Here is a 13,039-nt window from a genome sequence, read left to right as displayed (position 1 = left end):
AGCCACAATAATTTTTAAATAAAATAATTTTGGATTTTATATTTAATAAATAAATATATAAAATTATTTTAAATATTATTTATATAGTAATTAGGTCCAACTTTGGGCTAATTTGCATCAATCCTTTCATCTATTGTTGTCCAACCTAACTGTGAAAACATTGGTAAAACAATTTAAAATATTTAGAAATAAAAAATGTGAAAATTATTAATTCATAGAATTAGTTTATAAATTTGTATTGATTGATAATTTTCACATGCCTACAAAATTGAAGTTTTTTTTTTTCAAAGAAACATTTGATGGTGTTTTTTTTTTCAAAAATATAAAAAAAAAAACTTGAAACATTTAATAGAAATATTATAATATATATGTTTGTAAGGAACATTAAAGATTTAATAATATTTCATGCACGAATGATTGGGTACTAATAGTAACAAAAATACAATCATATAATTTGATAATTTTGAATTATAAAAAAATTAAATAATTAGATCAACTAATCACATAATAACAAATCAATTTATGTGTATCCATTAATATTTACCATGTGTACATACAATATTACTCTCTTAAAATATTTTCTATTAAAAAATAATGCATGATGTAGGTATGTTAAGTTTATATTGTGTTGTAATTTATAAAGCATTGGATACTATTTTAGAGTCAATCATCACTATTGTACAATCAATTGTTATCATGATTTTGAATAACAAAATGACATTTATTTATCATAAATCTTGTATGTAAAAATTGATAAATATCTTTATAATGGTACAATTGTGACGGGGAGAGCAAAACATGTCAACTAATCATGAAAACTCTATGTTCACATAAGATAACTGTTTGAAAAACGTTCATAGTCCCAATATTATACTAACCAAGGATACAGTAATTTAGTTAGGCAGGTAGTGATAGATATCATGTGTCAAAATTATTCGTAAACAATTTGATGCAATACATGGGTGTATGTCTTGTAGATATGTTAACCAGATTGACTTGCTAAGAGGATTTCATATGTATGGTTGTTTTATTGTTTATGGAATACATTTTCTTAACAAACAGTGTTTCATGTAATCTTTTGACTTGAAATCATCAGACTATCTTATACAAAAATTGATATGATTTGACATTAGTCCAATTTGGTCCTTGAGAAAGAATTTTAAAAAAAGTGATGATTAACTATATTGAGAGATGCATAAAGGGTATAGTAGATCAATAGAGGATGTGTTACTCTCAGGTATAACAACTGATATCTCTGATAAACTTATTGATGAACATTAACAACCACTTGAATTTATTGCTATAGTAGGATTAAGTTGAAGCACAATCTAATATCGTCTAGTCATTGGTACATTCCATGCATATAAAAGGCCCCTTGAGGTAGATATTAAATATATGTATCAACCTCAAATTAATATCATATAATGAAATAATCAAATTGTACAAATAATTGTACTATTGACACTTTATTAGTTGGGTGGTTATGATGTATTGCTAAACGCCAATTTTGGTCTTTGTAGGGATAATTGTCAGATTGTGGGTCCAGTATGAATTCATGCACTACCAAGCTAACGGAGAACTTATGAGTTATATATCATAGAAGTTGATCAAACTCTAGAGACATATGATTAATTAATATGAATCGGGTCTAATATTTGGATAAACGATTTCGAGTCTAAAAAATTCTTTGGATTCAAAATGTGAATTATTATGGAATAAATTGTAACTGTTGGACTTTATCCAATTAGACAAGTATGAAGTTGATATGTATAAAATTGGCTTAGACATGATTGTGCATAGTCTATGCATGAGTGTGTATTATCCCTTGATAAAGATTAGGGAAATTGAAATTTTTACCCTTATTTTAATCCACGTATACAAAAATACCACTCATTCTAAAACTTAAACAAATATACCACAACAATAATCAACTTTCCTAAAATACCCCTCTTTAATCTTTCATACAGATATTCTCTCTCTTTTTCTCTGTAACTTTTTTTCTTTTCTTCCTCTTCTTTTAAAGTAATAAAGAAATCATGTAGAGAGATCCTTAATCTCTTCATCCTCATCTTTAAAAACAAAGAAAGAAGGAAAAAACTGAGTTCTTCAGATTAAGAATTCTTCAAAGTAAGGATATAAAAAAAAAAGAGCAATCCATAAAAACTCAACCGCATCCACTTTATAACCTGGAAAAAACGAGGATCGGAGAAGATCATTTAGTAGGATTTAACTGAAAAAAAAAATTAGCATTTAACTGAAAAAAAAAAAAAGGATTGGCGTAAGTTAACTGGGAAATAAGGGTTGGCATTAATGCCAAGGGTTGACATTGACGCCAACCTTTGTTCCATATTATTATATATTATAATATATATATATATATATATATATATATATATATAATAATATAATTTATTATATATTATATTAAAATATAATACTGCAGCCTTTTTTACTGGCATGACCCCACCCCTTTATAAAATATAAAAATATAATACTTCTACAGTAAAAATGCAAGGATTGGCATGACCCCCACCCCTTTATAAATAAAATAAAGGGTTGGCGTTGGCCAACCCTTCCTTGCTAAAAGGGTTGGCCAGACGCCAACCCTTTATAAAATTAAAAAGGGTTGGCGTTGACACCAACCCTTGGCGTTAACACCAGTCAATCCTTCATTTTAACTTTTAAAGGTTGAAATATTATACATAATTTTCTTTTAAAAGTGCTTTCAGATCAAATAATGTCCTGAGATTGCAGTATTATATTTTAATATAATATATAATATATTATAATATTATATATTATAATATATAATAATATGGAACAAACGCCAAGGGTTGGCGCCAACCCTTATTCCCCAGTTAACTTACGCCAATCCTTTTTTATTTTTTTTTCAATTAAATGCTAATTTTTTTTCAGTTAAATCTTTAAATACCAATTTTTTATTTTTTTCAGTTAAATCCTACTAAATAATCTTTTTCGATCCTCATTTCTTTCAGGTTATAAAGTGGATGTGGTTGAGTTTTTGTGGGTTACTTTTTTTTTTTTATATCCTTACTTTGAAGAATTCTTAATCTAAAGAATTCAGTTTTTTCTTTCCTTATTTTGTTTTTGAAGATGAAGATGAAGAGATTAAAGATCTCTTTGCATGATTTTTTTATCACTTTGAAAAAAGAGGAAGAAGAGAGAAAAAAAGAGAGAATATCTGCATGAAAGATTAAAGAGGAGTATTTTGGGGAAGTTGATTACTGTTGTGGTATATTTGTTTAAGCTTTAGAATGAGTGACATTTTTGTATACACGGATTAAAATAGTGGTAAAAATTTCAATTTCCCTAAGGATTATTCATAGATCTTATCTGTTCCAAAATCTGGATAATTACCAATTGTACAAATAAGATAAACATTGGATACATGATTGTGCATAATGGTGAACGATTGTATCTCATGGTGGACGCTGATGCATACTGTATATAAAAATACGTGATTTCACAATTACATAATTTTTGCCCTATATATATTGAGTATGCCTGTACACTCAAAATACTTGCTTATTCACAAAAGTCTTAGCAAATCTCTCGTGTGCGATTGGGCCTCTTCTAGTCTATGCTTATTGTAGATACCAAGATGTAATCCTGTACTTCGATTTAGAGCGTAAATTAATGCATCTAGAGACCAAAAAGGACGAAGGAACTACTCACCTTGGTATGGTCTTGATACACCCTATGGTTGTCTGTTTTTAATTGTATGTTCTAATATGATTATATACGGATCATGGTAAGATTCATGATTTTTGATGAAATTTTTAAATTGTGATTCTGATGTACATGTTTGGAAATACACCTTGATTTCCCTACATAAAGTATAGTTGAAGAGAAAAAGATTAAAGATCAAAATATAATTGGAACTTGAAAAAAAAAAATAAAACAATAAAAAAATATTTAATTATACAGGGGTTAAACAAAATACAAGCAAAAAATATATTGGGAGATAAAAAAATAAATAAATAAATGACACATAAAAAATAAGGAGAATTTGAGAATTTTACCTTATCCAGTGGGGTCATGAGGAATATATTTTATTTAAAATATATTGTTTGGTGAAATTGAGTTTACAAGAAAAAGAAAATTAAAAATTTTGATAAAATATCATTTTCATTTATTTTTGTTCTATCAATTAAATTTAATCAGCGAGCTAAGCTAAATCTAAATAAGGATAAAATTGACGTTGGGTCAAATTTAGCAAAATCATTCCGAACTCAATTTGTTGGAATTGTTAAACAACAAGTTTTGAATAAATTAAATAGTAATATCAAAGAAGGAGAAAAATAAATAGGGAAAAATATGGATCATCTATAAAAAAAAATGTTGGTGAAATGAGTTTTAGTATCAGTATTAATCTGGAATCTAACTCAAACTTGATAAATTGAATTTACCTTAACTTAAATTTGACTATTTCAAATCAAATAATGAACTAAACTTGCCTCAAACCCAACCTAAGAGGTGGTGTAGTTTTCATTTTTCATTGCATACTAATAAACGTTATATAAAAAAAATTGATATTATTCCCACAATAGTTTTCTAATTCCTACTATTTGTGGCATTAAAAATGCTGAAAACAAAATTAAAAAAATAAAATATATTTTAGTTTTTAGAAATTAATTTCGGTTTATTTAATTTGGGGCCAAAATTATCAATTAAGACAATTCCTTAGGGCCTAGCCCAGGCTCAGCCCAATATTCACAAGCCCAATAATAAAACCCTAATAAAGAAGATTCCTAGGGTTTTGCTCTGCATCTTGTACCATAAAATCGATCCAGTCTTTCACTCACTGAGCTTCGGATCTGAACTCACTGCCCTGTCTGCTTTCAAGCTCAGGTATTCTTTCCCCCATTCGTTTCTCCATGGTTTTGTTTACAGAGTTTGTTGGGTTTTGGGTTTCTTCTTTTATTGAATATTTTAATTTCATTTCATTTTCAAAATGTCTCTAATGATGTTAGAATCATAAAAACTTTCGTTCTTCTGAGAATATATCCTTGCGGAAGAATTATGGAGACTTGAACTGGAGATATCTTATGGGTTTTGTTTCTTTTTAATTTTTAACGTTCAGATCTGTGATTTAGGGTTTAGAGTTCAGCCTCTGGGGATGACTAAAATTGTACTTTCGTTCTTCCGAGATATTACATGCGGATAATTTTTTGGAGACCTGAACTGAAGAGGCCTTTATATTTAGTTTTAATCTGATTATTATTATTATTATTATTTTTTACTTTTTTATTGTGTTAAGTGAATATATGTAAATGGAATGGAGACATCGTTTCTTTTTTCTGATCTAGAAATGAAAATTTTTCGTTCTCCGTATTAGATAATGGTGGAAATTTATGGAGATCTGAGGTGAAGAGAATTTTTATGAAGATCTGTCTTGTCATTTTATTTTAGTTACCACTGTGTTAGATGTCGGGTGTTGCCGGTCATGTCTTGGTTTTGCGCCCTTCAAGTGTCTAGATAACTGGGACCAATATTGAAAGTAATGATAATTTGCATTTTGCTTCTGCTGGTTTTGGCTTTCTTTAGTGTCTTTTTGTAAATTTTTTGCCTAAGTAACTATTTTCACTTGTGACTCCAATGTCGGCCACAAACACATCATCATCTATTTTCCTTGAGTTAGGTTACATGTTCTTGTCTTAGTTAGCCTTAAAGATATAGTTCAGTTCTTTCTCTTTTCTATTTTACATCAAATATTGTTCTTGTCTTAGTTAGCGTTAAGTTAACATTTTGCATGTGTAAATTATAAATATCGTCAGTTCTTTCTCTTTTCTGTTTCTGAATTGATTTTGATGGCCATTCTGTGAGTTGAATGTATTATTACTCTAATTTTTACATCAGTAACACTTGTGAATGTTGTTATGATAGTTAATCTATTCAGAGTGCTTTCTGAGGCTCAATATTGATAGTAGCAAATTTCAGTTTCTAATTAGTAGGTTTTTTGGTGTGTTTTCTTGCCTGGTCATCTTCTAGGATTTGGTTGAAGATTGTAACTCGTTGCTTTTATCAACATGAGGTACTGATTTGCTCTTTAGTAGTTGTTAAGTTCATGATTATCATTGCTGATTTACTGAGATAACTTTCCTCTGTTTTTCTTGATATTATTGCAGTCGGCCAATGGAAGAAGATGTAAGTTACTTTTGTAGTTTGAACATACTAGTATACACAAACACACCCACCCGCCCAAATTTCCTCATTGAAAATTTGTTAATTACCTTTAGTTTGTGCTGCAGACTATTAAGAATGAGGAAGAGGAGTTCAACACTGGACCACTATCTGTGTTAATGATGAGTGTTAAAAACAACACCCAGGTAATTTTATTGATTGCTTTATGATTTAAAGTTGTTTAAAGGGAAAGTCTGTCATTTTAAACTGAATATGTTAGATCATATTGGACAGGTGCTTATTAATTGTAGAAATAACAAAAAGCTCCTTGGTCGAGTGAGAGCATTTGATCGCCACTGCAACATGGTTCTTGAAAATGTTAGAGAAATGTGGACTGAGGTTGGTTCTTTGCAAGACATCTTTTGTTTTTTTTCAAAAAGGCAGTTGCATATCAATGTAAAAATTATAATATTTAATTCCATTGTTGTAGGTTCCAAAAACTGGAAAAGGCAAGAAGAAAGTGCTTCCAGTTAACAAGGACAGATTCATCAGTAAGATGTTCCTCCGAGGAGATTCTGTGATTATTGTTCTTAGGAATCCAAAGTAAGATAGATTTACATTTGTGATACTTTTTCAACCCTATGAACCATCCCACCAAACGGTAGATACTTTCAAAAGGCTTTTCATTTGTTAATTTCACATTGCGATGCCATTCCTTGATATCAGATTGGTGGGATTATCTAACTCTTTCTAATTTGGAGCAACTTCACCCAAGTTGTTGTGTTGTAAATTAAACGGATCATATCTGATGAACTAGACGAGTTTAAATGTTGAATGATGTTTTGGCTTCTAGCTATTCAGTTTGAATTGAGTTGGTTGCATCTCTTATGGTGGGCAATGTGACACTAAGTTTTATGATTATTTGTGTATCATTAGTAATATGAAGCAATTAGTCTTATTATTTTTGTGTCTCGTTCTAATTAGCATGTTTCTTGTTTCTTCATATATGATGGGTATTTTCTTGGACTAAAATGATCAGTCTCCCTTTACATCCAATAAGTTTTTCATATAGATTAATTGAACATCTTATATTTTCTCCTCCGTGGAGAGAAGCATCCTATGAAGAGTTTAAAAAACTCTTAAAAATTTTGAACCTTTGAACGGAATTTATTTTTAATATTTTCTAAATATTATTGAGAGGGTTAAGACTTGGTTATGTCTTATGTTACGAGGTGATTGATAATATGCGTGTTGCATAAATTCATAATGAAATATTATTATTATTATTATTATTATTTTTATACTAGAACAGGATTATTGCCATCATCATACGATGGCCTAATACTTGTATATATTAGATATGATTTTCATAGACTAAATAAATTCATTTTAATCAAAAGGATGTATACAGGTAAAATGTTGAAATTAAATCATATTTGTCTTTAAGCTCTTGAAAAGTTGTTCCGTTAAATGGTTTTGAAAAAGATATCTAATTAATATATAGTATATTATTGGACTTATAAAAAATTTAATAAACTTTAAAATTTACAAACATCATATATTCAATTCATAATTTTTGAATGTATAAGGTTTATTCTTAGGAATTTTATTAAACTTATTTGTGTTATAAATATAATAGAATAAATGACAAAGTGATTGAATTGCAAAATGAGAATTATGATTTTATTCAATCAAAACTACGATAAAAGAAAGAAAGAAGCAAGAGTGAGGACACAAGAAGCAAATCTTGGATGAAGAAGTGTATATTACATGAAGAGAGGAGGGGGGTATTTATAGGAAATTTTGCCACCCCTCCGGTAAACAAAAATGGCTCTCACACTCAAGTCAAGCAAAAACAATTTAATGCTTTCACACTCTTTTGGCCAAAGTTTCTTCTCACGTGGTGGAAAATCCACTTTCTTCAACACTCCCCCTTGGATTTTTACCACTTACAGGTAATTATATTAACCTTGCTAAGGAAAAACCTAGTGGGATAAAAACCAAAGCAAAAAAATATAATTATTAAATATCCTGTAAGTTGGCGTGGAACGTGCTTAAACTGTCTTATTAAAAACCTTATTAGGAAAACCCAGTGGGATAAAACCTAGTGAAGGGAAAAAAAGTGCGGTATACCTTTTGTCCAATATTTGATAAACTTCAAATTTTTCCCTGATGAATGCTCCCCCTCTTTGTAGTAGGATTAATTTAGTTGCTTGTTGAGTTGCCACATACCGATGCTATATACTAACTTTTCAAATGTTGATGTCGGTAGTGTCTTAGTGAACAAATCTACAAGATTCTCACTGGATCTTATTTGCTTGACATCAATCTTTTTGCTCTGTTGGAGCTCATTAGTGTAAAAGAACTTCGGTGAGATATGTTTTGTTCTGTGTCCTTTGATGTATCTACCTCTAATTTGGGCAATACATACTACATTGTCTTCATATAATATGGAATGAGTGTTTGTTGTAGAAGGTAGACTGCATGCATTTCGGATATGATGGATAACAGACCGTAACCATATGCATTCTCGGTTGGCTTCATGAAGAGCTAAAATTTCTGAATGATTTGAAGAAGTTGCAACCAAGATCTGTTTGGTGGAGCGCTATGATATTGTTGTGTCATTGTAAGTGAAAACATATCCTGTTTGTGAACGGGCTTTATGGGGGTCAGGAAAATAACCAACATCTACATATCTAACCAAACTAGGATTTTTAGGGGATTTGATTCCACTTAAGTAACAAAGTATATGTTTGATTCCATTCCAATGGCGATGGGTTGGTACAGAGCTAAATCAGATCAATAAATTAACTGCGAAGGATATATCCGGTCTCGTGCATTGGGCCAAATATAATAAGGCTCCAATGACATTAAGATATGATATTTTAGGACCAAGTATCTTTTCATCTTCTTCTTTAGGACGAAATGCGTCATTTTTTGGATCAAGAGACCGAACGACCATTTGGGGTGTTCAAAGGATAAGCCTTATCCATATTAAAACGTTTTAATAATTTTTCAATATACGCTGATTGATGGATAAGTATTCCATTTGAATTGAGCTCGATTTACAGGCCGAGACAATATTTTGTTTACCCCAAATCCTTCATTTCAAATTCTTTTTTTAGATATTCAACAATTTTTGAGAGCTCTTCAAGAGTCCCAATTAAATTCATGTCATCAACATAAATTGCTATAATAGCAAATCTCGATTCTAGCCTTTTGATAAAGACGTATGGGCATATAGGGTCATTTACATAGTCCTATTTTCTCAAATATTCACTGAGACGATTGTACCACATACGTCCGAATTGTTTTAATTTGTATAATAATCTTTGTAATTTAATTGAGTACATGCCTCTTGAATTAACCCTTTTTGCTTCAGGTAATTTGTATCATTCAGGGAGTTTCATATAAGCAGTAACTACGTCCATTAGACGTATATCCAGTCCTTCAGAGACTGTTAAACTGATTAAATATCTGAATGTGATTATATCTATCACAGGTGCATATGTTTCATCAAAGTCTATACTGGGCCTTTAGGAAAAGCCTTGGGCTACAAGCGTGACTTTATATCTAGCAATTTTATTTTTCTCATTTCTTTTTCTCACAAATACCCATTTATATCCAACGGGTTATATGTCTTGAGGTGTTGGAACTACAGACCCAAACACTTGACGTTTTGTTAGAGAAGTTAATTCTACTTGAATTGTTTTTTCCTATTTAGGCCAATCATGTCTTTGTTTGCACTCAGCCACGATACGTGGTTCAAAATTATCATCATTCAGAATTTCAGTAGCTACTGCAAATGAGAATATATCATCAATTATAATTGTTTCATGATTCCACATTTCTCGTGTATAAACATAATTTAAAGATATTTCAATATTCTTATTTTCTTGTTCTTCAGGATTTTGTACCACTTTAGGGGTTTGCGTCACTTTAGGGACCATAACCTCTTTTGGAAGAGTATTAGAGAGTGTAGATTTTTTATTTATCTTAGGATCATTATGATTGATAGTTGTTTGATTATTTGCCTTTTTTTTTTGAGGAACAGTGTCCTTCGATCCAATAGATCTACCACGTTTCTAGAGTGAGATAGATTGATTAGTCATTATTCGAATGGACTGTTCAGCAGTTATATTGATTCTTGTTGGTGCATTAACAGCTGGAACATGTGATCTTGTCACTTTTCTCGTATCTACAAATACATCAGGCATTTGAAAGGCAATAATTTCTAAACGCACTATCCTTTGCACTTTAGTTTCACTTTGGGATGTGCAAGGATCTAAATGAGACATGGTAAGTACATACCAGGTAAGTTCATGTCTAACTTTAGGAGACATTTTCTTTTCCCCTAAAGATGGGAAAGTTGTCTCATCAAAGTGACAATCTGCAAATCGTGCAGTAAAAAGATCACCTATCAATGGTTCTAGGTACCTGATAATGGATGGTGAATTATATCTAACATATATTCCCAAGTGGCATTGGGGTCCCATTTTTGTGCATTGAGGAGACGTAATGGAGACATATACAACACAACCAAATATTCTCAAATGAGATATATCAGGTTGGTGACCAAAGATCAATTGTAAGGGAAAATATTGATGATAAGAAGAAGGTCGCAAGTGAATTAACGCTGCAATATGTAATATAGTATGTCCTCACATAGAAGTAGGTAATTGACTTTTTAGTAATAAAGTGCATGCAATTACCTGAAGTCGTTTGATAAGAGACTCAACTAATCCATTTTGTATGTGGATATGCGGGACTAGATGTTCAACCTCAATCCCTATAGACATGCAATAATCATCAAATGTTTTAGATGTAAATTCATTAGCATTATCTAGCCGTATTGACTTGATCGAATAATCTGCGAAATATAACTTTAATTTGATAATTTGTGCTAACAGTTTAGCAAATGCAACATTTCGAGTAGGCAATAAATAAACATGAGACCATTGTGCAGATACATCAATTAAGACCATAAAATAACGAAATGACCCATTTGGTGGATGAATGGGTCCACATATATCCCCTTGAATCCTTTGTAAGAATGATGGGGATTCATCTCCAATTTTGGAGGGGGATGGTCTTATTACTAATTTGCCTTGAGAACAGATGGTGTAGAATTGTTCATTGGACAATAAAATTTTATGGTTCTGTAATATATGTCTATGTGAATTTTTAATAATCCTACGCATTATTGTAGATCCTGGGTGGCCTAAACGGTCATGCCAAAACATAAATGCTTTTGGATCAACAAACTTCTGGTTCGATACTGCGTAGGTTTTAATTGCTTTTATGATTATATAATACAATCCAGATGATAAAGTAGATAATTTTTCTAGTATAAATCTTTTTCCGGAGGTATTACTAGTTATATCGATGAATTTTGCACCATTTTCACTCATGGTTTCAAAATAATAACCATTTTTCCTTATATCTTTAAAACTCCGTAGATTTCTTCTGGATCTACTTGAATATAATGTATCATTGATGCTTAATTTGATCCCATTGTTTAACATAATTGTGGCTCTTTCGAAGCCTTCTATCAAATTAATTAATCTTGATATAGTATTTACTTTAGGTTCAATTAATGCTAAAGTTAAGAAAAATTTATTTTCCTTGAGAATTGTGTGCGTTGTTGCACTATCCACCAAACACATGTCTCTCTCATCAGCTTTTGAAGTCAACACTTCAATTTTGGAGTTCATTTTCTTTCATTTAAAAATTACGTTAGTTATAACGTACACAAAATATTGAAAGGAAGAGAATATGATACTGAAAGACAAAATAATATTTATGACTCCAAAATAAATATATATGATGGACTTATAAAAATCTTGGGCATCCTTGTCATTATTCAAGTGACCCATATTGTTATTCTTTGAAAAAAGATTTGAAACATTAAGAATCATTAGATCGACAATATCTAACTTATCAAAAATTTAATTCTTGTGGGTGCTTAATATAGATTCACCCAATGTTTGTGTGTACTACAGTTACACCACCAATGACATTTATAACCACACTTATTATTTTGTGGTTTACTTTACATTATAATTTATTTCGTCTCAGTCTTAATCCACTTCTGGTGGTGTGACTGAGATTTTCTATTATTTCTCACATATATGATAGCTACTTCTGATAGTTGCGTTCACTTCAGGGAACGATGTAATACTTATGGGGCGAGTTACTCATACTCATGATAACTACTTCTAGTAGTTGCGTTCACTTCAGGGAATGATGTATAACGAAAAAATATTAATTCAGAATTCCTTTTCTGCTATTGCTACTACAGGACCATAAAATAAAATGTGGGGAATATTTTATCTTCCACATTCAGGAAACGATTATGAACATTGCAGAGTTATACTAAATTATAAAGCCATTGAGAGTATTATTGAATCTGATGTTCAAATCTATCTCTCAAATTTCTCCACAAATTTAATGGATTTATCATTATATCCATATTTCGGCTTGTAATCCTTCAGGGATATGATGTCGAAAGATAATAGCCTTATATTTGTCCTTCTAGGACATTTTATTTAGTTAGTTTTTCAAGGCTCATAAATTCTAGGTGGAGACTCATGCAAAAAGCCCATTTAATATTATCCATCCAATTTTAGGAACTTCAAGTTCAAATATTGTCATATTTACAAAACTTCTAGTTTCATAGACAATATATATGAGTTAATTTTTGAAATTTCAGATTCAAATATTCTCTTATAATTATAAAATAGCTGATTTTGTAGGAGAAATATTGAGATTAATTTTTAGAAACTTCAGATTCATATGTTATCCCATATTTATAAAACTTCTGGTTTTGTAACTAGTATTTAGAATATTATAATACGTATTTTGATTATATTTTGGACTTCAATTCCATATTTTT

General features: G+C 30.3%; 1 protein-coding gene and 2 non-coding genes across 5 annotated transcripts; all 3 read left to right on the top strand.

Annotated features, from left to right (window-relative positions):
* Positions 1–4,749: 4,749 nt before the first annotated feature.
* LOC123215737 (probable small nuclear ribonucleoprotein Sm D2) lies at positions 4,750–7,011 on the top strand. Of its 3 annotated transcripts, XM_044635948.1 has the most exons (6): positions 4,750–4,872; positions 6,013–6,055; positions 6,150–6,168; positions 6,273–6,350; positions 6,439–6,543; positions 6,635–7,011. In XM_044635948.1, exons 2-6 carry the CDS (start codon positions 6,051–6,053, stop codon positions 6,749–6,751), a joined length of 324 nt encoding a protein of 107 aa, XP_044491883.1. In that variant the 5' UTR covers positions 4,750–4,872; positions 6,013–6,050; the 3' UTR covers positions 6,752–7,011. The 3 variants fall into 3 exon arrangements, with proteins under 3 accessions (XP_044491883.1, XP_044491885.1, XP_044491884.1); XM_044635950.1 differs by lacking the exon at positions 6,013–6,055 and having other exon boundaries at positions 4,799–4,872; XM_044635949.1 differs by lacking the exon at positions 4,750–4,872 and having other exon boundaries at positions 5,988–6,055.
* Positions 4,978–5,064, top strand: LOC123217813. Its single transcript, XR_006502549.1, has one exon. It is a non-coding gene; the product is annotated as a small nucleolar RNA Z159/U59 (small nucleolar RNA).
* Positions 5,131–5,215, top strand: LOC123217811. Its single transcript, XR_006502547.1, has one exon. It is a non-coding gene; the product is annotated as a small nucleolar RNA Z159/U59 (small nucleolar RNA).
* Positions 7,012–13,039: the final 6,028 nt, after the last annotated feature.

The sequence above is a fragment of the Mangifera indica genome, chromosome 5 (genome assembly GCF_011075055.1).
Source record: "Mangifera indica cultivar Alphonso chromosome 5, CATAS_Mindica_2.1, whole genome shotgun sequence".
NCBI classification, from domain to species: domain Eukaryota; kingdom Viridiplantae; phylum Streptophyta; class Magnoliopsida; order Sapindales; family Anacardiaceae; genus Mangifera; species Mangifera indica.
This window is presented reverse-complemented; position numbering and strand designations above follow the sequence as displayed.